This window comes from Gossypium arboreum, chromosome 10, assembly GCF_025698485.1.
Source record: "Gossypium arboreum isolate Shixiya-1 chromosome 10, ASM2569848v2, whole genome shotgun sequence".
In the NCBI taxonomy this organism is placed as follows: Eukaryota; Viridiplantae; Streptophyta; class Magnoliopsida; order Malvales; family Malvaceae; genus Gossypium; species Gossypium arboreum.
Genome location: NC_069079.1, coordinates 14,119,694 through 14,143,744, shown reverse-complemented (window position 1 = coordinate 14,143,744; position 24,051 = coordinate 14,119,694). Strand labels below are relative to the sequence as shown.

The window sequence follows — 24,051 nt, the reverse complement described above, 5'->3', positions numbered from 1 at the left end:
GAGCCATGGTTTTCGATGCTCAATATTTGCAGAAAATTGGGTTTTTGTTACACACCCGGTGTAGTTTCAATGTAGGAATAGTGCAGAAGAATCTTGGAACATAAAATGACCATCCAATAACCAATTAAATGACTTAAACGAAACAATTTACACCAAAACACTATTAACCATTTATGTCGAAAACTTCGACGCAAAACCCCTAGAGCGAACCAATGCTTATCGATGAATCACAACAACCCCTCGTGCTAGATAGTTGGAGGAATGTTAAATGTCTCTTGGCCTTCTCCTACAATGTACGAAAGTAACCACAACAACAAAAAAAATTAAACTCAATTTCAAATGAACAAACTAACATTCGAACCATACATCTGACAATTACAGTCAACCTTATAATGATATAATCCGATAATGAACAATGCATAAGAGCAAAAGATGATTACACAAATGTAGGTGAAAAGAAAAATGCAAAGAAAAATAAAACAATAAAAAGAAACAGGGGAAGAAGGAAATAAAACGTAAAAAGAAAAGAAAAATAATTAACTAACATGCGAGTTTAACCAAAACTAACTAACCACCATACTGCACAAAATATATCTCATTGCTTACGTAGAGACTTGAACACATGACCAAAGGCAATATAGAAGCTTAACCATCAAACCATCAGGCTCATTCTTGACACAAATTTACATGAAATTTAATTTAAGTTAGAAAGTCCAGAGTAAGGGTTGAATCAAAATAATAACAAAAATTTCTAAATGCAGAACTTGAACCCTTGATCCCAAACACACATAAACAAAACACTTAGCCATTAAAGCAAATTCATGTCTATTGACATAATTTAACAAACAACAGTCCAAAATTTTGGGGCATTCCATAATAAGTATATACAATAGCAATTACCATGCTCATAACCGATCATAACAGTAGCAATAAATTTGCTTGATGTGGTTTTGGTTTAATTGTAACAATAGGTATGTATTTCATGCAATCAGTAACATAGTGGTATGGAAAACATTATCAGTTCATCAAAATTATAGTTGTAGTAAACAAGTAATGTTCTCATATCAAGCATGTACAATAATAATTTAGTCAATCAGATAATGGATTCCAACATTATTCATATTATCAGTGACTTAATTAAATGAAATAAAACACTAAGACAGTTCAGGAACCATTCAGGGACTAAAATAATCAATTCAAAATAATTGATGTTTGATTTATGGTATGTGGATGAGTGTTCATACGATGGTTGATAACACAGTGTATGAAGCATTTATTTTATATTAACAATGTTTAATTGAAGCTTACCATGGAGTGGATTGCTTGCAACTAAGGTATGTATCTTATGTGAATTAATTGGTGTTTGATAAGCGTGTAATTGGGTTTTAAATTTTAATTAATTCTTTCATATTTGTTGTAAATAAATTAAATTGGAGATGTGTGGATGTTTATGGTAAATAATTGTAGCTATTTCAAGTTCAGTAGGTAAGTAAAATATGTAAAATCGGGTAATTAAAACGAATATGTGAAAAAATAGATGCAGCGGTTTGCACATGGGCGTGTGTATTTTCACACAGACATGTGGGATTTTAGGGGTTTAATTTTTTATTTTTGTAATCTAGTAGTCTAATTTGCTTAATTTATAATTTAGTCCTAAAACTTGATTAGATTAATTGAAATCTTTAATGATAGGGAAACTTGGTAATATTTTAGGATTACACTTTTAACTATTAATATTTGGTAGAAACACTCTTAATTTTTAATTTGGAAAATGTACTAAAAGTTTGTAAAAGTTACGATTTAGTCCCTAATAATCAAACTTGAATTAGACATAGTAAATGAACTTGAATTAACCTGAAATTTTTAGGTCTTGCTTAATTTGACTAAAAGAAGGTTGGTAATTATTAAGAAATAAAATCTGGATAGTTTAACCTTAGGTGGTAAAATGACCAAAATACCCTTAGGTTTAAATATTTAGAAAAAGTTTTAAAATGGTTTACAAATTGCTTCCGCATTAATAAATGATAGTTAGTTAGCCATAAATGAGGAGTTTTAAGGTTGGGGTATGTATCTAATGGTCGTTAGCTGGAGAGTGGCTTCGGTGGCTAATGTAACACTTCGAATTCGGGTTGGTCTGTCCTAGTCAGGTTTAGGGTGTCACACAAGTTCACATATACAGTACTAGATACATATGAATGTGTAGACATAATATAAATCAGAGCAAAATATAAAACAATATGGATAAAGAACGCACTCGCTATAACGTCGGGGTCGTCTCTATCCTTGCAGCGCCTCGTCGCATATACCAGAGCAGGCTATCGTGCCTTAGTCTAAGCCACACCTCTGCCCGATGCTCTCTGACCTCTTCCAGAACTGTTACCACCCCTGGTCATACCACAACCTATAGGTGGTTGCTGAGCGGCCCTCAGTGGTGGAATAGGACCGGATCTGGAACTTGTGCAAAAGCTTGCACCTGATCAGATTGTTGGGGGAAATCCTGAACACGGTGCTCCATCAATCTATATTAAAAACAAGCCCCCAACTTCCTCCAGCACCCGCCTGGATGGCGTCTCCCACAGTCACTACAGACCCAAATCTCCGTTGATACAGCTGGTGCCTCGGTCCTCGGAGACCTATCAAACCTCTCCTATTTCTTATGGAGTTGAATAGAATGAGAGGGAACCAACTCCTTCTTAGCCTTACTTTGACTTCTCTCCCGATGTCTCCTCTAGCACTCAGTGCACTTCGCTTCTTCCGTTAACTTTGCCTTGTCAACCAAGACTACAAAAACCCACTCCCTCTGAAGAGCTATTAGAACTCTCAAGTCGTACCTCAATCCCTCCTCAAACCGAATATTCCTATCATAATAGTTCAGAACCAAACTGCAAGTATACCTACTCAATTTCAGAAACTCAACCACAGACCTCTCATCTTGAACTAAGCTCGTAAACTCACGTCTACAAGCCTCCACATAACTCGTCCCCACATACTTGCTCTAGAAGGCACTCTTGAGGAAATCCCATAAAACCTGTTCGGGTAGTCTGCTCTGCTCAACTGTTAACCACCATTAGTAGGCCTCGTCTCAGAGGAGAGATAGAACACCCCTCAATTTTTGTGTAGGAGTGTAGTAAATATCGTTTATAATATGCTCGATGGACTCCAGCCAGTACTCGGCCACAATAGGAGCGACTCTAGTGACACCTTTAAACAATTCATCATTGTTCAACTAGAGTCGTTCTATAATTGACCCTCAGTATCCGAATCCAGAATGGGTTCCAACAACCCTCTCCAACACAGGCAGTATAGCCTAGGACAATATGTCATCCCCGACCGTTGGAACCTAAAACCCATTCTCAACTGTAGGAGTACCAATGGTCTCGTTGGTCTTTAGATTAGGCATATTGCCCATAAAGAATGACTCTCTTCAAGCTTCTCCTTGGCGTCCACGACGCCTATTGGAACCACGTCCACGACTACCACTCGAACTCATTATAACCACTTATCTACAATGCAAGAAGTTTATAGATCAGTTCAGAGTTCTCATCAAATATCTTATTTCACAAGTCATATCACAATTTCTAACTAAAACTACAAGTTCAATCATTATAGTATCTTTTTCTAGCTAAATAGTATAGCTAAAGCAGAAGTACTTAAAGGTTTGGCGCTAGAGACTCGATGATTTATAAAATCAATTTTCAGAGTTATTTGAATAAAATTTTCTATTAAAACACATTTTAACAAAAATTGGATCCCAGAAATGCAACTCAAGTTTTGTAAACCTGGCTCTAATACTACTAAATGTAACACACCATACCCAGTCTAGATGTTAAGACCGAGTTAGGAGAGCTACATCAAAATGTTTAAGAAAAATCCAACCTTAAATATTAAAATTCCTTAATGGAGAACATTTAAACAATTAATTCATTAAGATAATTCAAACTTAACCACTGTAATCTAAAAAAAAATCGATAGTCTAAGTTTATATAAACAATAAAGATAATAAAAAAGGAGAGATGACCAAGCTCCTGACATGCTCTTAAGTCAATGGGTTACTTGAGTCAACAAACGAAATGAGTATAACTTAGTGTGTAACCAACGTACATATTCAAATCATAAGTATGTATAAAATATATAGGTGTTCATTTTCTCTTTATTCAGACATTTCTCAGTTTTGAATACGAAGTCAAAATTGAGGATATTTGCTACACTTATAGAACATAGTAGATATAGATGTAGAACAGATCAAATACATATGCAGTTTCCTACCCCATCTGGTACATACCATCTCCGACCATCCCAACACACCATATGGTATTGAATACTCATCCAGCCCTACATACCATATAGTGTCAGTATAACATGTTTCAGAATGAATACAGACTAGCTGTCAAATTAGTACACGATAAATTGGTAGAATCAAATACGGATTTGTGGCTCAGCCACTCAATTCGGTAGATCATTAAACAACTAGCACTTCCTTCTTTATATCATTCCCACCCAATATAGATACATATTACAGATGTCAGATATTAAGGATGTACATATAGTTATCCAAATACAATTCATAATCAAATAATATAGATCATTCAACAATTATCACATCAATAATACGTACAGATAATCGATTACTCAACCTTAAAATATTGGTATGAAATTATACAGTCTAATTCAGATCATATGGATCCTACGATAGGTCTACATTCGATGCGAACAACACTTACGGCCCTAGGGAAAATTTTAATATTTTGGCCCACATGCCCGTGTGGATTCACACGGCCTAGACATTTGGCCTGTGTAGCCTACATGGCCTAAGACACGCCTGTGTGACCCTCTTAATACCACACACGACTTGTTGTATGGCCTAGCACACGGCTGTGTGGTTTAAAGCAGTGAATTACACAATCTATCACATGGCTAAACGCACGCCCATGTGACTCCAATCTCAGAATAACACTCACGTGGCCTAGGGACACGCCTGTGTTTATGGCCTATGTGACACTAATTCATAAACAGTAAATTACACGACCTAGACACATGCTCGTGTCCCTAGCTCGTGTGACCCTAAATCACAAACAGTAAGTTACACGAACTGTCACATAGTTGTGTGGCGCACATGGCCTACCACACGGCCTGGTACATGGCCGTGTGGCATTAGCAACCATGTTTTTCGGTGTTTGAAACTTGCAAAAAAATTGGGTTTCTGTTACACACCTGATATAGTTTCAAAGTAAGAATGATACAGAAGAATTTCAGGACCTAAAATGACCATCCAATAACCAATTAAACAACTTAATCGACAAAAATTATACAAATCACTCAGAACTAACTATGTCAAAATTTTCTACACAAAACCTTCGGACGAAACTAACACTTATCGACGAATAAATGACAATTTCTAAAATTATCGCGTTGGGAATCGCTACCTTCAATATCTATGCCTAAAAATGAAAACCAAGCGATCGCTTAACAAATCATTCAAACAAATCAAGCTGAAACCAACTTCAATAGAAACGAATGGAAACAAATGTTTAACAAAAACTATACAACAACTTACGCAATAACCCTTCAAAACACAATGAACAACGTAAAATCCCCAATTAAACCTGGTAATAGTTTACGAAAACGAGCAAAAAGAAAAAGATTTGAAATGTGAAATAGAAAGGAAGAAGAAAAGAAGAAAAAGAAAGAAAATGATAGAAAAAAAAACTTTTGAAATAACCAAAAACTAATAGGCTTTTACAAATAGCATAAATATTTCCTTGACGCACAGATAGAGATTCGAACACAAGACCAGAAAGTAGACAGAAGCTTAATCACCAAACCAGTAGACTCATTCTTGGCGCAAATTTACATAGAATTAAACTTAAGTTGAGGATCCAAGGATAAGGTTAAACCAAAATAAACAAAAAAATTTCAAGAGGGAAACACGAACCCCCGATCTCAAACACATAAATAGAACACTTAACCACAGATACAGAGACTTAATTATTCATAAAAATTAACAAACAACAGTTCAAACATTCAGGGCGTTACATAGTATCTTCCAAATCAGATCTCTAAGACTTCAAAAACTTTCCCTTATTAACCTATATGCACTTTTAACCAAGAAGACCCCCGTTAAAGTACAAGCCCAATTAATTATATTTGTCCCTGCATCTGGATGAGGAGGGGGATGCTCACAATCCTTCTAACAGCCTCTTCTGGAACCCAAAAATGAAACAGATCTAGATTCCACATGCCTCTCTCTGTCACCATTCCACTAAGCAAACAGTCTGAAACAAGATTAGCATAAGAAAGGATAATATTATTCAATGGCCCCACACTTGGAATCCATGAATCTTTCAACATTGAATACTATTGCCATCCCTCACAGACTAAACTACATTATCACTTATCATGGACCATACTTTAGAGAGAGCTCTCTAAAAGAATGAGCATTTTCCCCTCACAATATTCTCAGGTAACCTCTCTTTCATACCATCCCTTGAATAAAATTATTAATAGGCACATGGTTGAAAAGTCATACATTGTAGTTGTCAACCTAACATTAATGAGACACTTCGTCAAAATATATATATACTAGTTTGGATTTTCGTGCGATGCATTGATTAATAATGTATATTAAATTTATAATAATAATTTTTGTTTAAATTTTTAATGAATTTCTTTAAAAATCATTAATAAATTGAAAAGATCATCGAATTACAAAAATACTTTTAAAAATATTTAACTAATTTAAAATCAGTTATATTAATGTTATTTAATTTTAAAAATATTTAATATTAAAATAATACAAAAATAATGATTTGAATATTAATATTAATACATTATAATTTTAAATAATATTATTAAAATTTTTACATGTTATTTATTTTATAAATATGTTGTAATTAATTTGTTTTAATGTTAAAATTGTTAAAATTCTATTTTTGTAATTCTATATTTATCTTTGCTCTTCTTTAATTAATGAATGTAATTAACTCTTATTATATTTCAAAAATATAAATATAATTTGACAAAAGTTATTAATATGTTTCTTTTTCTAAATTATATTTTAAGATTAACAATTTAATATTTATTAATTTTAATATTATAAAATTAAAATTTAATTCAAGTAAGTAAAATATTAAAATAAAAAGATAATTTATTTAAAATCGAGTTAATATTTAACATATAAAAATTATAAAGAAAAATATTAAAATAAAAAAATAATTTATTTAAAATTGAATTAATATTTAACATATAAAAAGTTATAAAGAAAATTTAGACAAAAAGCATGGAATAACTTAAAAAGTTAAAAGGCAAAGAATAAGAGAGCAATTTATCCAACTTATAAATAAGTGTCTTAAATATAGAGTACCATGTGTCAAAAACTATAATATAAAAATGCATATTGTAACATCGTATTGCTCTATATATGATTTGATTAATAAAAAACAATTTCATATTAAATTGAATCAACCTCTATGATAAGAAACTATTATAAATTATGAATTCAAAAAATATATATATTTAATTAATTTTTAAATTTAAAATATTAAAATATTTTTATAATTTTATACATTTTAAATAATTTTGATTTTTTACTTTTTAAAAAATATAATTTTTAAAATTTTAAAAATAATTAAATGTTTACATGTCATCCACATGGCAATTTACGTGTATCGTCAGCAAAATAAAAAAAGTTAACTTTTTCATCTATTTTGAGGTGATTTAATAAAAACACAAGTTTAAGAGCTAAAAAAAAGGAAAAATAAAAAACTAAAATGATTTTTTTAATAAAATTTGAAGGCAAACAAGTTATTATGCCTTTATGATCGTTAACATTTATGTAAACACTTATTTTGATTTATATCTGAGCATAAAAAATTAGTAAATAAAAATAAGATATCAGAGTCGAGGAGTGTTGTACGGTTTGTTGGCTTTGCCCAGAAGATGTTTTATATGCTATTAGGGATTGTTCTATGGCTAAAGGTGTTTGGTCACAGGTCATTCCTATTGACAAACAAAAACAGTTCTTTTCAGGGGATTTATAAGATTGACTTGAATCTAATTTGAGAAATCATCAAAGTATTTTTATGAGGGAGATCGACTGGCCGTGCTTCTATAGGATAGTAGCTTGGACATTCTAGAAAAACATAAATATTTTCATTTTTCAAGGATCGTCGTGGAGTGTAGATATTATTAAATACTTGCATAGTTCGGCTTTACAGTGCAAATCCATGCGCAAGGAATATCATACCAGAAAGACGAAGTCACCCACAAATTCAAGTAGAACTGATAACTGATCTGTTTATACTCATATGGAGCTATTAAAGTTGACTCTAGTGATGCTGCCGCAGGGGGTATTATTAGGGATCATAAAGGGAATTGGATTCTTGGTTTCAATACACGACTGGGACAATGTTCTATCTTTAATGCTGACCTTTGGGTTATTTTAGATAGCATGTCTCTTCTTCAGAGTAGAAAGTACGATTGTAACACCCCTTACCCGTGTCCGACACCGGGACAAGGTACGAGGCATTACTGGACTTAAACATACACATACATGCAAAAACTGGGGCATAAAATTTCTTTTTAATTCAAAACTTTTCATACACATGCATAATGTCCTATACGCGGGCCTACGATGCCCTAAACATGCATTGAAAGTAATCAGGGACTAAACTGAGAACCTTAGAAAGTTTTGAGAAAACATAGAAAATTTATTTCCATGAAACAGGGTCACACGCCCGTGTGAGCACAAGGACACACCCGTGTGCCTAGGACACGCCCGTGTCCTCAGGCCGTGTTAACTCACTGACTATGATGTCAACAACCAAAATTTAACCACATGGTCAAGCCACACACCTGTGTACGATCACACGGCTGAGACACACGGCCGTGTCTCTGCCCATATGGCTAACACTTAGGCTATTTTCCAAGCCTTTTGTTACCATAAATCTCTCACATCCTTTACATATCAAAGTTATACATCATGGCACCATTTTAATGATTTAGCAGACTTCACTAAGGTGTATTCTTAGCTTTAACATGCTATCATTCACAAGTTTCACATACTCATATAATATCAAGCCTAGACACATTAAGCCATATTCATTGACCTTGTCAAGTGACCTTATTTAAACATTAAGCATTCATGTTCAATCATCATCGTCTTATTTATATACCATACAGTTACTTCATGGCTATAACCATTTTAATTGGTCATAAAGCATTTATCATGCATACATGTCTTAAAACCAATCATGCATGTCCCACAAGCATAAAAACATCATCGCATCGCAAACAGTAGAACTTATCATGAATAACTTCGCTTACAAACCACAATCATTATAAGCCACATCTCATGGCTATATACAATGAATCAATATAAGCCAATACATTTGTCTAATCATAACAACATCTATCATAAAAACTAAGTCCCTATACATGCCACTCACTTGAAGGTGCTTAATACACATATGTCATTACTCGAAAGGTGATGGCTTGATAGCGTGATGCTGCCTCCGACGATCTCCAACCCTGAGCTAACCTGCAACACTAAAGAAATAAAAAGGAGAGGGTAAGCTTTATATCTTAGTAAGACCATATGAAAATAGTAAGCAATTTATCAACTTCCTTCTCAAGGTAATACAACCCCATTTGCATTTTTACTTATGTTCTAGTCAAGCTGTTTTCTCAAGTCATAGTTACTAAATTATTTATATATGGAGCTACCAAATTTCAAATTAAGATCCACAAATTTTCCCTAAAACTAGACTCACATATATTCTTACCATAAAATTTTAAGAATTTTTGGTCCAGCCAATAAGTACAATTTATTTCTTAAAATTACCCCCTTTTTTTTGTCTGATAGTTCCGACCCCTCTTTACTAAAAATTAATTATCTTATAATACGGGACTCGGATGATGTTCTTGCCTATTTTTCTTGAAAATAGACTCATTGAGAATTATAAGCATATAAATTATAACCCATAAATATTTTTTACAATTTCCAATGATTTTCTCAAATCAAAATAGGGGATTTTAAAATCATTCTAACTCTGTCTCACAAAAATTTATATATTTCATAATATGAAACTCTTTTTCTTACACTGTTTCTTCTATGTAAAACTAGACTCATTATGATTTAATTTCATATTTTATTAAGCCTCTAACTCAATTTCCACAATTTTTGGTGGATTTTCAAAGTCATACAACTGCTGCTGTCCAACACTATTTTGGTGTAATATAATGATAACTATCATAAGTTCACCTTTGACGAATCATGAACTCATCATTTCATGAATTCCATGTTCAAATGCACAATATAAGTTAACATGATATTGCAAAAAAATTTATAATCATAATTCATACATCTTAGCTCACCGATATCTCAACATTTCAAAGTCTCAATAATCATAAGCTTAGTGTACAAACCTGTACTCATTGTAATATATCATATAACTATACCTCTTTAACATGCCCTCCTCGAGACTTTCATCACATCTATTGCATTATCCGTTGAACCCTCGGAATACTATTGGATACACGAAAAAGTTGCACATAAGTGCCACATATATATACGTAGCCAAAGCTACCTCATAACATGTAACGCTCACAATGGAGCTACTCACGGGTTTGCTCATAAAAGCTATCGGTCAAGGTGTAGCTACACGGGCTGCCCACACAAGTTGTCAGGTATCCGACCAACTCAAGGATTACCTAGCCACCGACAGGACACACAAGACCATTGCCCGAAACCCAATTACATGTATCGCATCCATTATGAACTTGGACCAATTCAATGAGTTCAGATGCTCGCATCCATAATGAACTCGGACCAACTCAACGAGCTCAGATGCCTTATATATATCACGAACTTGGACTAACTCAACAAGTTTGGATTTTTTAATTCCTAGTGACATGTCCCTTGTACTCTAGACTATTCCTAAGGTTCAGACGGAATTTTTCGATACTCCATCTTTGTCGAACTTACTCGAAGTGTCGATCTCACTATCCATAGTATCAATTGCCCTTTCATAGCATAATAAGGCATAACTCAAATAGCAAATAATCCTTTAAGAATTTACATGACATATATCACTTATTGTATATATCACTTGTCATGGATCATCATTTTCTTGTGTTTCATGTAATATTCTTCCATGTCATATTTCCACATCATATACACCATTTCATCAAATTTTCCAATCTATATATTAAATCATACAATATATGCAATAATAGTAAAGAATTATAATTCAAACATAACATTGCACTATTATTATCATACGAACTTACCTCGAATGTAAATTTTGGCCAATTACTCCATTTTAGTCCATAACCTCGTACTTTTTGATTTAAGCCCAAATCTCAATTTCCTTGATCTACCATGATTAAATTCACTCATTTAATCATTACATTAATTAAAACATCCTATAATTCACAATTTGGAAAAATGACTGTTTTGCCCTTATACTTTACAAAAATTACGATTTTACCTTTAGGCTTGTAAATCGATTTTTATCAAATTTCCTCCTTTACCAAGCCTAGCCAAATTCTTTTTATAACTATAGCAACTCACAATTTCAATTATTTCACACATTTACAACTTAATTTACAACTTTATAAAATAGCCTTTTTTAAGTGTTTTCATGCAAACTTCTTTCACAAAAGTTGTTTATTACACAACCAAAACTCATTTTTTTTCCATAAAAATTCAGCAAAAAACATAAATGCTCTCATGGAAAAACCCTAGACTTTCAACCATTTTTGTAAAATAGTGCCCCCATTAGCTAGTTCATGCTATAAGGGTCCCAAAAGTGTAAAAATCATCAAGAAAAGTCATCAAAAGCTCTTACTTGCAAGAGAAATAAGTGGCTGAAAGCTTAAGCTCTTAAAACCCTCTTGTTTGCTGCCATTTTCGATGGAGAAGAAGAAAGGGAAAAATATGATATCTTTTCTCTTTATTTTATTTTTATTTTAGTCAATTTAGTCATCAAACCTACCAAATTTTGACTTTTTGACCATCTTTATCTCCTATGGCCGGCCATGCTTCTTTAAAGAGTCTAACTGCCCTTTAAAGACTCCCAATTTAGGTTCTCTAGCTGTTTGACACCCTTAGCTATCAAAATAGGACTTTTTTACTTTATGCGATTTAGTCCTTTTTCGCAATTAAGCTCACAAACGCTAAAATTAAATCACCAAAATTTTCATGCACCTTTATAAACATGCCATCACATATGAAATAATATTAAAAATAATTTCTCCAACCTCAGGTTAGTGGATCCGAAACCACCATTCCAACTAGGCCCAAAATCGGATTGTTACAACGATAAAGTTTGGATTCGGCTATTTAGGAAATTCAAGCAGCATCTTCAAAGACATCACATTCAATTCTAGTAAGACGCATTCATCAACTTCTATTGGAAACAGGTCTTTGAGAGTTCGAACATATTCCTTGAAAAGAGAACATAGAAGCAAATGGTATCACTAAACTAGCTTTTGACAGGAATGCAAGACTACAGTTGTTTACAGCATGTCCGCTAAATATTTCTAGATAATTTTGTTAATTTCTTTTATTTATTTTACATAAAAAAATTACTGAGACACTTCATTATATATATTAGTTTTTATTCTCGTGTGATGCACAGGTCAATTGTGTATATTAAATTCATAATATTTTTATAATATTAGTTTTTTTAAAAATTTTAATAAATTTCTTTATAAACTCATTAATAAATTGAAAAAGGCACATAATTATAAAATACTTTTAGAAATATTTAACTACTTTAAAATCAATTATAATAATATTATTTAATTTTAAAATATTTAATATTAAAATAATAAAAATATCATGGTTTGAATATTATTATTAATATATTATGATTTGAATAATATTATTAATAATTTCTTACATGTTATTTACTTTATATATATTATTTAATTGTCACGCCCTAATATATAGGGGTTAATTGAAATAATTAACCAAGAAAATGATTAGGCTTGATAATTAGGTAGTTATTACACTCTTTAGAGATCCTTTTTTCAAGTCATTTCTCTTCCATTTTTTTTCATTTTAATTTCAGCAAACTAGGATGAACACCACCTTAAAACAAATATTTTTGGAAGTAAAAACTTATCAAGAATGGGCAATAGTCCAAATGGTTAGTCATTCACTTCTTTCCACTTTCGCAAATTGTGTTTGAGCCACCCCTTACCCATTTCCATTTCAATTTTTTGGCAAACTAGGGGAATTTACCATACAACTCCTTAAGGTCTAAAAACCCTAACTATTTAGTCCAAAATTTCCCAATTAGACTTATATTATGATTTCTCTTCAAATCCTAATTAGAATTTCTCTTCTCTCTCCATATTTCTTCTCATACTTCTTTTCCATCCTCTTCTTTTCATCAAATTTTCTTCCTATTACTGAAATTATTTTGCTTTCCATGTCAAAACAATCCCCGATAAATCGATTCTCTAGTGATTGTTGAATTCATCATTGATAGCCTCCATAATTCCATCAAGTTTGGTAAGTACATCTCATTCTAAAGTTAGGACCCCAAATTTCATAGAATTTCTATCCTATACTAATCTTTCAAATCAAGTAATCAATCTTCTACGGTTCTTGACAAATCTTTCGTTAAAACCATTAAGTCTTGATAAATCTTGGAAATCAAACGTTAATTGTGTGAAATTATCGTTTGAAGGACTCGTTTTAGGTGCATTAGACCAGATTTAAGCATAAAAAATGTCAATCGAGGTCCCGGTAAAATGTGTGTGTTTTTTACAAGTGAATCAAGGCAAAATCGTTCCTAGGATAGGCCCACACAGTTTGCCACACGGGCATGTGGACCACATGGCCCCTCACGCAACCATGTCCCTTTGAAACCCTAAGATAGTTCAAATCACACATGGCCAAGAACCATTGACATAGCCTACCACACGATCATATCTCCCCTATAGGTTGATTTTGCAATTTCCAATCAACCTCAGTCTATTATACGATCATGTAACCCCTCCACACGATCTATAAAATCCCATATGGCCGTGTGCCCCTGTTTTCTCTTCAAATTTTACAATTTTTTCCCCATAATTTTATGTTTTGTTCAGTTTAGTCCTTGGATCATTATTGAACTATTTTAGTGTCTTAAATTATTCAATTAAGTCCTTAATGATATGAATAATATTAGAATCCATGATCTAATTGACTGAATTAATATTATATATATTTAATTGAATAGTGATTAATATGTATGTTTATCTGTATTTGAGATTCTAAGTTCAATATACCTTATATTACTGTGAAACAGAACACATGATAAGCATGCTTTTGGCTACTATATCGAACTATTATAAGCCTAATATTTGTCATTTGTATAGTCTTTATTATAGGCATAATGGCTGCTACATTATTGTTCTGTTAAAAGCCCATTAAATGCTACAGTATTGATATGTTTTGAGTATGCCATATTGCATTGTATGGGATGGGACGTTATGAGCAGAGGAAGTGTTGTCAATTTATCTGCATTATTTTGCTGTGTACCTGTAACATCCCTTACTCGTGTCCTATGCTGGGACAGGATACAAGGTATTACCGAACTTAAACACAAACAATCATGTAAAATCGGGCCATAAAATTTCATTTAAATAAAAAAAATTAATTATATGCATGCATATCGTCCCTTATTTGGGTCTATGAAGCCTAAAACATACATTGGGAGAGGTCCGAAACTAAACCAAGAACTTTGGAAAGTTTTAGGAAAAATTTAGAAATTTTTTCTCATGAAACAATATCACATGCCCGTGTGGACACAAGGGCAAGCCCGTGTGTCTTTAACACGTCCGTGTCCTCAGGTCGTGTAACTCTCTGTTTATGATGTCAGCAAATAATTTGAACCACACGGCCAAGCCACATGCTCGTGTGCTAAGACCGTGTCCCCTACACGGTTGAGACACATAGCCGTGTCTCAGCCCAACACTTAGGCTATTTTCCAAGCCTTTAAGTTACCCTTAATCCTTCACATATTTATTTTCATATTACACATTTAATTCATGGCCATGACCATTTAGATTGGTCATAAAACATTCATCATGCACATATTTCATAACACCAACCATATATGGCCAACAAGTATAATCACATCACAAACATTAGAACATTGCATAGATAGATAAGTTCACAAACCATAATTAATATGAACCACCCTTCATGACCATATACAAATAACTCAATATAGGCCATTACATTTGGCTAGTCATGTTAACACATATCATAAAAAAAAAAAAAAACTAAGTCCATATATATGCCACTCACTTGAAGACGCTTAACATATATACCAATATTCCAAAGGCGATGGTTTGATAGTATGGTGCTGCCTACGACGATATCCAACTCTGAGCTAACCTGTCAACACTCAAATGCAAAAATAGCTAATCATTCCCTTTTTGTCCTAAACTACGTACTTTCTCAATTTAAGCCCGAATCTCAATTTTCTTGATTTGTAAGGGATATAAGTTGCTGATATTTTTGAGCTTTCAAAACCTCCTATTTGTTGGTATTTTCGATGGGGAAGGAGAAAGATGAAAGATGATACCAATTTTCTTTATTTTATTATTTTACTAGTCAAAATAAGTCACCAAACTCACCTAACCATTGAAATTTTTTATCTCTTTGTCTCTATAGCTGGCCAAGCCTTTCTTAAAGGTCTATTTACTCTTTAAAGACCTATAATTATGGTTTTCTAGCTATTTAACACATTTAGCTAGCAAAACAAAACTTTTGTCCTTTATGCGATTTAGTAATTTTTCTCAATTAAGCATTCAGACACTAAAATTAATTCACCAAAATTTTCATGTACCCATATAATCATACTATAACACCAAAATAATATTAAAAATAATTTCTCAACCATCGAATTTGTAGTCCCAAAACTATTGTTCCGACTAAGCCCAAAATCGGGCTGTTACAGTACCCATAGCCATAAGCATATTTCATCTACGACGGTCTTGTTGTGTACCCACAACCATAGGTAGATCCTATCTATGATGTTTTTGTTGTTCATCCACAACCTAGTGACAGTTATTGCCTGCAAACATGTTGTGCATCCATAGCCAGTGACAAATTTTACTTGCATTATTTTGTTGTGTATCCACAGCCATAGGCAGATTCCATTTGCGATGCTTTGATGTGTCCACAGCCACTGACAGTTATTCTATAAACCATTGGTGGTTAAACCACAATTTAGTGTGTTGGTGGTTGGAGTTCAAAAGAACTACCATTGTGGTGTGTAGCGGTGAGGTAGGATTTTTTCTATTAAAACCAAAACTGTATGACATCCACAAAAACATGTGCATACAAATTTGAAATTTCTAATATGACATGTATATGTGTATATTGTTGAATGATCTGAAACATCGATATTATGATATTGCAATCGTAAATCATTTCTATGCGGTATATTTTCGTATGCTTAATCATTTGTACTAATTATTTGTAATTGAGTTCACCTTGAATGTCATAGGTCACTCTCCCATTTAGTTCCATCCTTATAGATAACCCACCAGGTTAGGATGCGTAGGCAACAACCGGAGGGTCTCGGCTCGGTTTTTAGTAATAAAATATTTTAGAATTATTAATTGATCTTTTAATTATTTAGAGATTGTTTTTATTTTATTTTGAACTATGACATGAGACTTAAGATTTGTTTTCTTTTGGCGTGCATAACAATTAATTTGATTTTAGGATATTGAAATATGAATATTAATTAGTTGTGCATGAACTTGGTTTTATTAAGAATACAAACAATTATCACTTTTCTACTATTAAATTATAATTAAGAATTTTGAGTAGTAAATAAACTAGTAATATTAATTAAGTTTTCTTCCAAAAATAAACAAATATTTTAAAATAATTGTTTTCAAAACTCTAATAGCTTCTGTAAAAGTAATTTTATATTAAAAAAATTATGCAAATATATAAGTATTTAGTTAATTTTAGTTCATCACTAATAAAAATAACATCAATAGAAAAGAAATTAATAATATGAATTAAGTACAACATATATAAGTTTTCATATAAAAATTCTCTTACTTATCATACAAAATAAGACTATAATTGGATGATGTTTTACCAAAAATGTGAAAGAAAATAAAATAAAATAAAAACCAAAAACAACTCATAATAAATAAAATAATCACACTGATGCATACGGGACCATCAAAATATGACCAAAGACTTTGGGATTCGAAGCCATTGATGAGAAAGTAAAGAAGGTCGTTTTGAAAGAGTAAATAAGATCTGTAAAGAATCAAATTATCTATATTCAAATTGTCTTATTTATATACAAGTTGAAGATTTTAGGATTAAGATTTAAAATCCCAAGTAATGAGTGATTTATGAAATTAAATAAAAATTTTAACATTTTAAAACAATTATCATTTAAATATAATTAATTCAAATATGTTGATTTTATTGGCATATTTACTCTTTTCAAATATAATTAAAGTCTATATAAAATATATTCAAAAGAATAAAATGTATTATTTTCCAAATATAATGAATCGAATTAATTAAAATATACCTTGTAATTAACACTGATTTAGAGCATTATTAACTAAATAACTTGTATTGAGACTGCCTTTTAGCACGTCTTCGTTTGCTTTCTAGCACGTTTCCTTTTCTCTTTTGTTTCTCTGTTATGCTTTTTTCCCTAATATTCTAGTCAAACAAAATCTTGTTTCTGTTTATGATTTTTAAGTTTTGAGAGAGTTGGTTACTTTTTGACGTTTGTTAATGGAAATGAGTTCGAAGAATTTGAGTATTGATGAAGGGGAAGACGAAGTGTGGGTGGTTGCTTGGGAGGAAGATGCTCAAAAACTTATCTGTGAATTCTATCTTGTGGGATTCTTTTTGACGGCCAGTGTAGTGCGTTTTCCAGCAATAAGAAACACTATGGCAAATCTATTGACATCCTCTTGGTGGGATGCAGATCTCAGATCTGGGAGAAAAGAGATTCTTATTTCAGTTTTTCAATGAGATAGATATTGCAAGAGTGGAGAATGAAGCACCATGGACGTTCAACAATAATCTATTAATTAATCATCGGCTGAAGGAAGAGGACAATCCGATGTTGATCCCAATGATACATGACAATTTTTGGGTCCACGTGCATGATCTACCTCCAGGTCTTTTTTCAGAATTAGTAGCAAAACAGTTCAGAAATTTTATTGGCAAATTTGTCGATTACGATACTAAACAACTGAACAAGGGAATGAGGAATTTCTTAAGAATTCGAGTCCAGTTGGATGTGTGAAAGCCATTGAAAAGGAGAGAGAAATTGATGATTTCATCTTTAAAGTCCATTTATGCCAATTTCAGGTATGAAAATTTAACTCTATTTTGCTTGGGGCATGGTGATAGTTTTTGTTCAGTACATCTTCATCATACAGGGAAGGAAATTGAAATAGGATGGGATCTATCATTGAGGGCACAACCAAAGAGTGCGATGAGCACAAACAATATCTAGCTAAGGGAAAAAGGTGAGTTCAAATTTTTGGGAAATAATTTAAGTGGGCAAAATCTGGGTGATGATTCGCTGCATAATTTTCGGAATCAAATTAATCTTATTTTAGGATTTAATCAGGAAGGCAAATCTTTCAGGCATAATCCGAATGGACTCTCAAACATAGAGGCCCAAAAGGTAATGGATCAAGAAGAAGAAAATCCATTAGAGTTTATGGAAGAAAAAAAAAGGCCTCACTCTGAGGTAGGGTGTTCAAATGGGCCGAATGTTCCAGCCCAGATTGGGGAGTCCAATATAATTGGCAACGACAAATCTTAACTGATATTAGCGGCTGCCAGCTGGCAGGCCTATCGGACGCCATGAAGTTGTTATGTTGGAATGTTCGCGGTTTGGGGAATCCGCAGGCGATTTGAAGATTTTAGCATTTGCTGAAAATTTATAATCCCCAACTTGTCTTTCTTTATGGAGACAAAACTTGATTCAAAGAGGATGAAAAAAAGTAAGAAAACATTGTGGCTTTTTCTGTGGAATTGACGCGTCGGCTAAGGGCACGAGAGGTGGCTTATGTTTCAGATAAAGAGAGGTTGTTTGATTTCCCTTCAAAGTTTCTCAAAAAACCACATTAATGTTGTTAGACAAGAAGCCCCAATTAGTCAGGAGTGGCATTTTTTGGGCTTTTATGGTGCACCAAATAATAGAAATAGGGTGGAAACATGGACTCTTTTAAAAAAAACTGAGGAGGGCTTAAAATTTCCCAAGGGTCGTTAGTGGTGATTTTAACAAAATTCTGTTTGATTATGAGAAGAAAGAGGGTATTCCTAAAGACGAAAGGAGAATGAAAGAGTTCAAGAAGGTGTTGTTTGAGTGTGGTTCGGAGGATATTGGTTATACAGGCCCATGGTTTACCTGGGAACGTGGAAACTTACTAGAAACCAATACCAGAAAAAGACTTCATGGGGATGTTGCAAATGATGAGTGGATTCAGAATTATTTGAAATTTTTTTCTGAGGCATCTTACTCATTCATTTTTTTATTATTGCCCTATATTCATTCAAATGGATCAAGAGGAAAACAGAAGAGCAAAAAATCAATTTAGATTCGAAGCATGGTGGTGCATGGACGAGTCATGTGAGACAAAAATTAGGAAGTTATGGGAATCTAGCTCTAGAGAGCTAATTGATAAATTGGGGTGTATAAGGGCAGAATTGAAGGGTGTGGTCCAAAGGAGTAAAAACTAAAAAAAGGGAGGTAACAACGGGGCTGAGGAAGAAACTGGAGGAATTGGACTGTCAAGTAAGAACGGATGATGTGATGTCAGAAATGATCGATGTTAAATTGCATCTTAATATGGAGGATGATCAAGAAGAAAGTTATCGGGAGCAATGAGCGAGAGAAATTTGGTTAAAATTGAGTGAAAGAAATACCTCTTTTTTCCATAATTTTGCCATACAAAGGTGTCGACAAAATCAGATTAATTGGTTGCAAAATGAGGGTGGAATTCTAGTCACTGAACGGGGGGATATGGAAAGGGTTGCTCGAGATTACTTTTCTGAAATTTTTGCGAGTAGAGGAGAAAGCAATTCTGATAAACTTTTAGTAGAAGTTCAAACTTGTATTACTGATGATACAAATAGAGAATTGACAACTGAATACAGAGAGGAAATTTTCGAAGCTTTGAAGACGATGGGGCCCAACTAAAGCATCGGAAGAGGATTGATTCCCAGCTTTGTTCTTTTAAAAGTACTGACACATTGTCGGAAGGGATATTTTCCAATTCTGCCTCAATATTTTGAACAAAGGTAAATCTTTGGAACCTTTGTATAGAACAAATATTGTTTTAATCCCAAAAGGAAATCACCCTACTAACCTAAAAAAGATCAGACCAAATAGCTTATGTATGGTGCTTTATAAAATTATTGCGAAGAAAGTTGCAAATAGATTACAAAAGGCTCTAGAAAGATGCATTGATGAGGCTCAGAGTGCTTTTGTGCCCGATAGACTAATCATAGATAATGTACTCCTGGCTTACGAAGTTTTACATGCTTTTAGAAAAAAAAGGACAGGGAGGAAAGGATGCTCGGCTCTAAAATTGGATATGAGAACGGCCTACGATCGTGTGGAGTGGAACTTTATTGAAAAAATGATGCTGAAAATGGGCTTTGCGAGATCTTGGGTACAGTTTGTAATGTACTGTATTAACTCTGTTTCATATTCTATCATCATTAACGGTGAATCTGGTGATATCTTTAGGCCAAACAGAGGACTGAGATAGGGTGACCCATTGAGCCTATACTTATTTATTTTTTGTAGTGAAGGCCTTTCGACCTTGATAAGAAGGGCCTTACATGTAGGTCATGTTAGGGGAGTGAAGGTGTGTAGGAGGGGTCCGTAGATAACTCATTTGATGTTCGCAGATGACTATATATTGTTTGGAGAAGCAACTTCTAGAGGGGCTAATGTTATAAAGAATATTTTGCAGGAATATGAAGAAAATTCTGGGCAATGCATAAACTTTGATAAGTCTACTGCATTTTTCAGTTCTAATGTTTCTACTAGGGACAAGTGGGAAATTTTGCAAATCCTAAAATTCAAAGTATTAAGAGTATCCAGAAAAATATTTGGGTCTATCAAATATGGTGGGAAGGGGCAAAAAATAGCCTTTTCAATCTTTGAAGGACAAGATGCGCAAAAAGTTAAGTGGATGGAGTAACAGGTACCTTTCACAAGGAGGAAAAGAGGTATTCATCAATCTATTTTACAAGCAATCCCTACATACTCTATGTTATGTTTTTCTGTTACCAAGTTCATTATGTGCTGAGTTAGAGAGTATCATTGCGAATTTCTGGTGGCAAAAAAATAATACTAAGAGGGGAATTCACTGGTGTGAATGGAAGCATATGTGTGAATTAAAAGGGCAGGGGGAATAGGCTTTCGCAAGTTGTCAAAGTTCAATTTAGCCTTGTTAGCAAAACAAGGGTAGAGATTGCTTAACTATCCAAATTCTTTACTTGCTAGATCATTGAAAGCAAAATATTTCCATAACATGAATTTTCTAAACTCAATTTTAGGAAGTCTACCTTTTGTATACGTGACAAAGTATATGGGCTACAAAGGGTCTGTTGGCTTCGGGGCTACGATGGCAGGTAGGAAATGGAACAGGGGCTACGATGGCAGGTAGGAAATGGAACAGGCATTTCGATTTGAAATGATTGTTGGATACCTGGGAGGGGCAAAATTGCAAATCAGTATCCTGTGGACAATCAAATATTACATAATGTGGTTTGATTGATCATGACACTAGAAATTGGAAAGTAAACCTGGTTAATGGTACTTTTATTATGAATGATGCGAAAAGGATACTTGGAATTGAAGGCTTTCTTGTTTGGAAAGGGGAGGCCTTTGGCGAGTATTCAGTGAGAAGTGCCTATAGAATGCTATTACAAGATGAACAGGGGCAACTTCTAATGACCCATTACTTTATAAAAAATTTTGGTTGCTGGATTTTCCCAACAAAATTAAAATCACAATCTGGAGAATTATTAAAAATTTCCTACCCACTTTTGCTAATCTACATTACAAAAGATTAACTGGAAATCCTGGATGTCCGCGATGTGCAGGTGGTGCGGAAACGGTGGAACATATTTTCAAATACTGTAAAAAAATCAATTGAAATTTGGATGTTAATGAATTTTAGATGGCCAACGATGTTACCTAATTCAAACATCAAGGATTGGATGGCCCAATTCTTTTACAACCATTCCAATCAGCTTGGCAGAGTTTTTGGATGTGCACTTTGCGCAATTTGGACTGACAGGAACCAATTCCTACATGAAGATAAATAGTGGCCAACATCAGAAATAGTTAATTTCATTAGTTCTTATAGTCAAGAACTGGATGGAATGAACAAGAGAGAAGGCATAAATACCATAGAAGATACAAAGTGGAAGGCTTCGATGCGCAGACTACAAAGATTAATTGTGATGTAGCTTACTACCAGAAAGAGAATAAATCAAGTTTAGGCATTATCATCAGAGACGCAAATGGTGAAGTTCTACATTCAAAAGTTCCATTGCATGTAAACATACCGACTTCCTTTGCGGCCAAAGCTGTGGAGTGTATGAAGGCAGTGGAATTGGGATTGTCCGTGGGTCTTTCAGTGGTGGAGGTTGAAGGTGACGCTTTAACAGTGATCAGGAAGACGCGAAAAGACAAACGATGGATAAAAATCAGGGCTTACATTTTTTAAATCAGATCTATGAGCAAAAGATTCCAAAAATGTACCTTTAAACATGCATTGAGACAGGAGAACAAAGCAACTCATGTTATGGCTATAGAAGGCCTCAAACGGCAAGAAGAATTTTACCTGAGAAATGCAGTTACTGATTATGTAGAACAATCTGTGGTATTTGACAAACGAAGGTTAGGGCTTTCAGCAAGTAGATGATCAATGACGTGGTTCGAAGGAGTTTCTGGAAAGACACACAAAGCTATCAAACTGGAAAACCGGGATTCTTGAGAACTTGCTGCTTCAGATCCTTGGACAAGAAGACTGTCGATTCATGTGGCTAGATTCCTTGTCTGATTAGAGTTTCATTTATGATTTTTTTTTTTTTTTTTAGTTCATTTATTTGGTTGTCATTCGACTTTTTTGTTTTAGTCGTTTCTTTCTATTTGGCCTTTTGAGCCACTGTTTGGACTTTATTTAATAATAATCCAGCCACTATTCATGAAAAAGAAACTTGTGTATTTAATAATTTAAAAATATTAATTAAATAAAAAACAATGATTATAAATTTTTATTTTTTGTAAAATTTAAATGTTTAGTTATTAAAATTAAAAATAATTTGAATGAAAGTATTCCAGCAAAATTTGTAATATGGTAATTAAATTAAATTGATTTAAAATGATTTAAATGGGGAGGTGTATCAAGTAAACATTAGCTATAATATATCTATATCTATAATAAAATCAGATTCTTGGAGACCCATTAGAAGTAAATTGCGGTAGTTTAGTATAACACTCTTTGCCTGACCCAGACGTCAAGTTTAAGCTGTAGAATGTTACATTAACTATCACATCAATAACAATCAAGTAAATATTCAATTCATGTCATTATTCATTTATATCCAAGCAAAGCATGCACATGATATGATACATAATCAATTTCGACACTTACATGGGCTTGTGAATACTCTTACACTAGTCTGCACTCAAATTAGGACCAAATTGTAAAATTTTTAAATTTTTTTGAACATTTCCATCATATGAACCAATATGCCACATTTGGCACCAATTTACATCAAAACTATTTATAACAATTCAAGCTATTTAACATTCACTTTCTCAAGTCAATCTTAATATATCCAACATTGGGAACCAAATAAACATAACACATTATGTTCTCTAGTATGCATACATATATCATTACCATTAATAACATAAGTTGAATTCAAGTGAAGTTCCAAACAAAATAAACATTATAAAATATTATGACACTCTTAAGTACATGTCATATATAATCGAACTCGAAACGATTTAA

General features: G+C 33.1%; 1 protein-coding gene and 1 long non-coding RNA gene across 7 annotated transcripts; one reads left to right on the top strand and one right to left on the bottom strand.

Moving 5' to 3' along the window:
• Positions 1-9,277: 9,277 nt before the first annotated feature.
• LOC108468798 (uncharacterized) lies at positions 9,278-23,184 on the bottom strand. Of its 6 annotated transcripts, none has more exons than XR_008271749.1 (6): positions 22,876-23,184; positions 22,598-22,690; positions 22,438-22,502; positions 22,224-22,336; positions 21,590-21,732; positions 9,278-9,543 (listed from the first exon to the last, which is right to left on the bottom strand). XR_008271749.1 is itself a non-coding variant. In XM_017769658.2 (4 exons), exons 1-4 carry the CDS (start codon positions 22,831-22,833, stop codon positions 22,229-22,231), a joined length of 306 nt encoding a protein of 101 aa, XP_017625147.1. In that variant the 5' UTR covers positions 22,834-23,184; the 3' UTR covers positions 21,964-22,228. The 6 variants fall into 6 exon arrangements, 1 of the variants encoding a protein (XP_017625147.1); XR_001868997.2 differs by lacking the exon at positions 9,278-9,543 and adding an exon at positions 15,125-15,394; XR_008271748.1 differs by lacking the exon at positions 9,278-9,543 and adding an exon at positions 15,838-16,202.
• Positions 17,597-21,644, top strand: LOC128281526 (uncharacterized). Its single transcript, XR_008271751.1, has 2 exons — positions 17,597-20,311; positions 20,992-21,644. It is a non-coding gene; the product is annotated as an uncharacterized LOC128281526 (long non-coding RNA).
• Positions 23,185-24,051: the final 867 nt, after the last annotated feature.

Excerpts from the sequence above, each read along its gene's own strand:
- LOC108468798 (XM_017769658.2), bottom strand. The coding sequence starts at position 22,833 with ATGAGTTGCTTTGTTCTCCTGTCTCAATGCATGTTTAAAG. Across the intron at positions 22,503-22,597 it reads TTTGGCCGCAAAGGAAGTCG|TAAGCTACATCACAATTAAT; the intron begins GTATGTTTACAT and ends TCTTTCTGGTAG. Across the intron at positions 22,337-22,437 it reads TCCACTTTGTATCTTCTATG|GAATTGGTTCCTGTCAGTCC; the intron begins GTATTTATGCCT and ends ATCTTCATGTAG.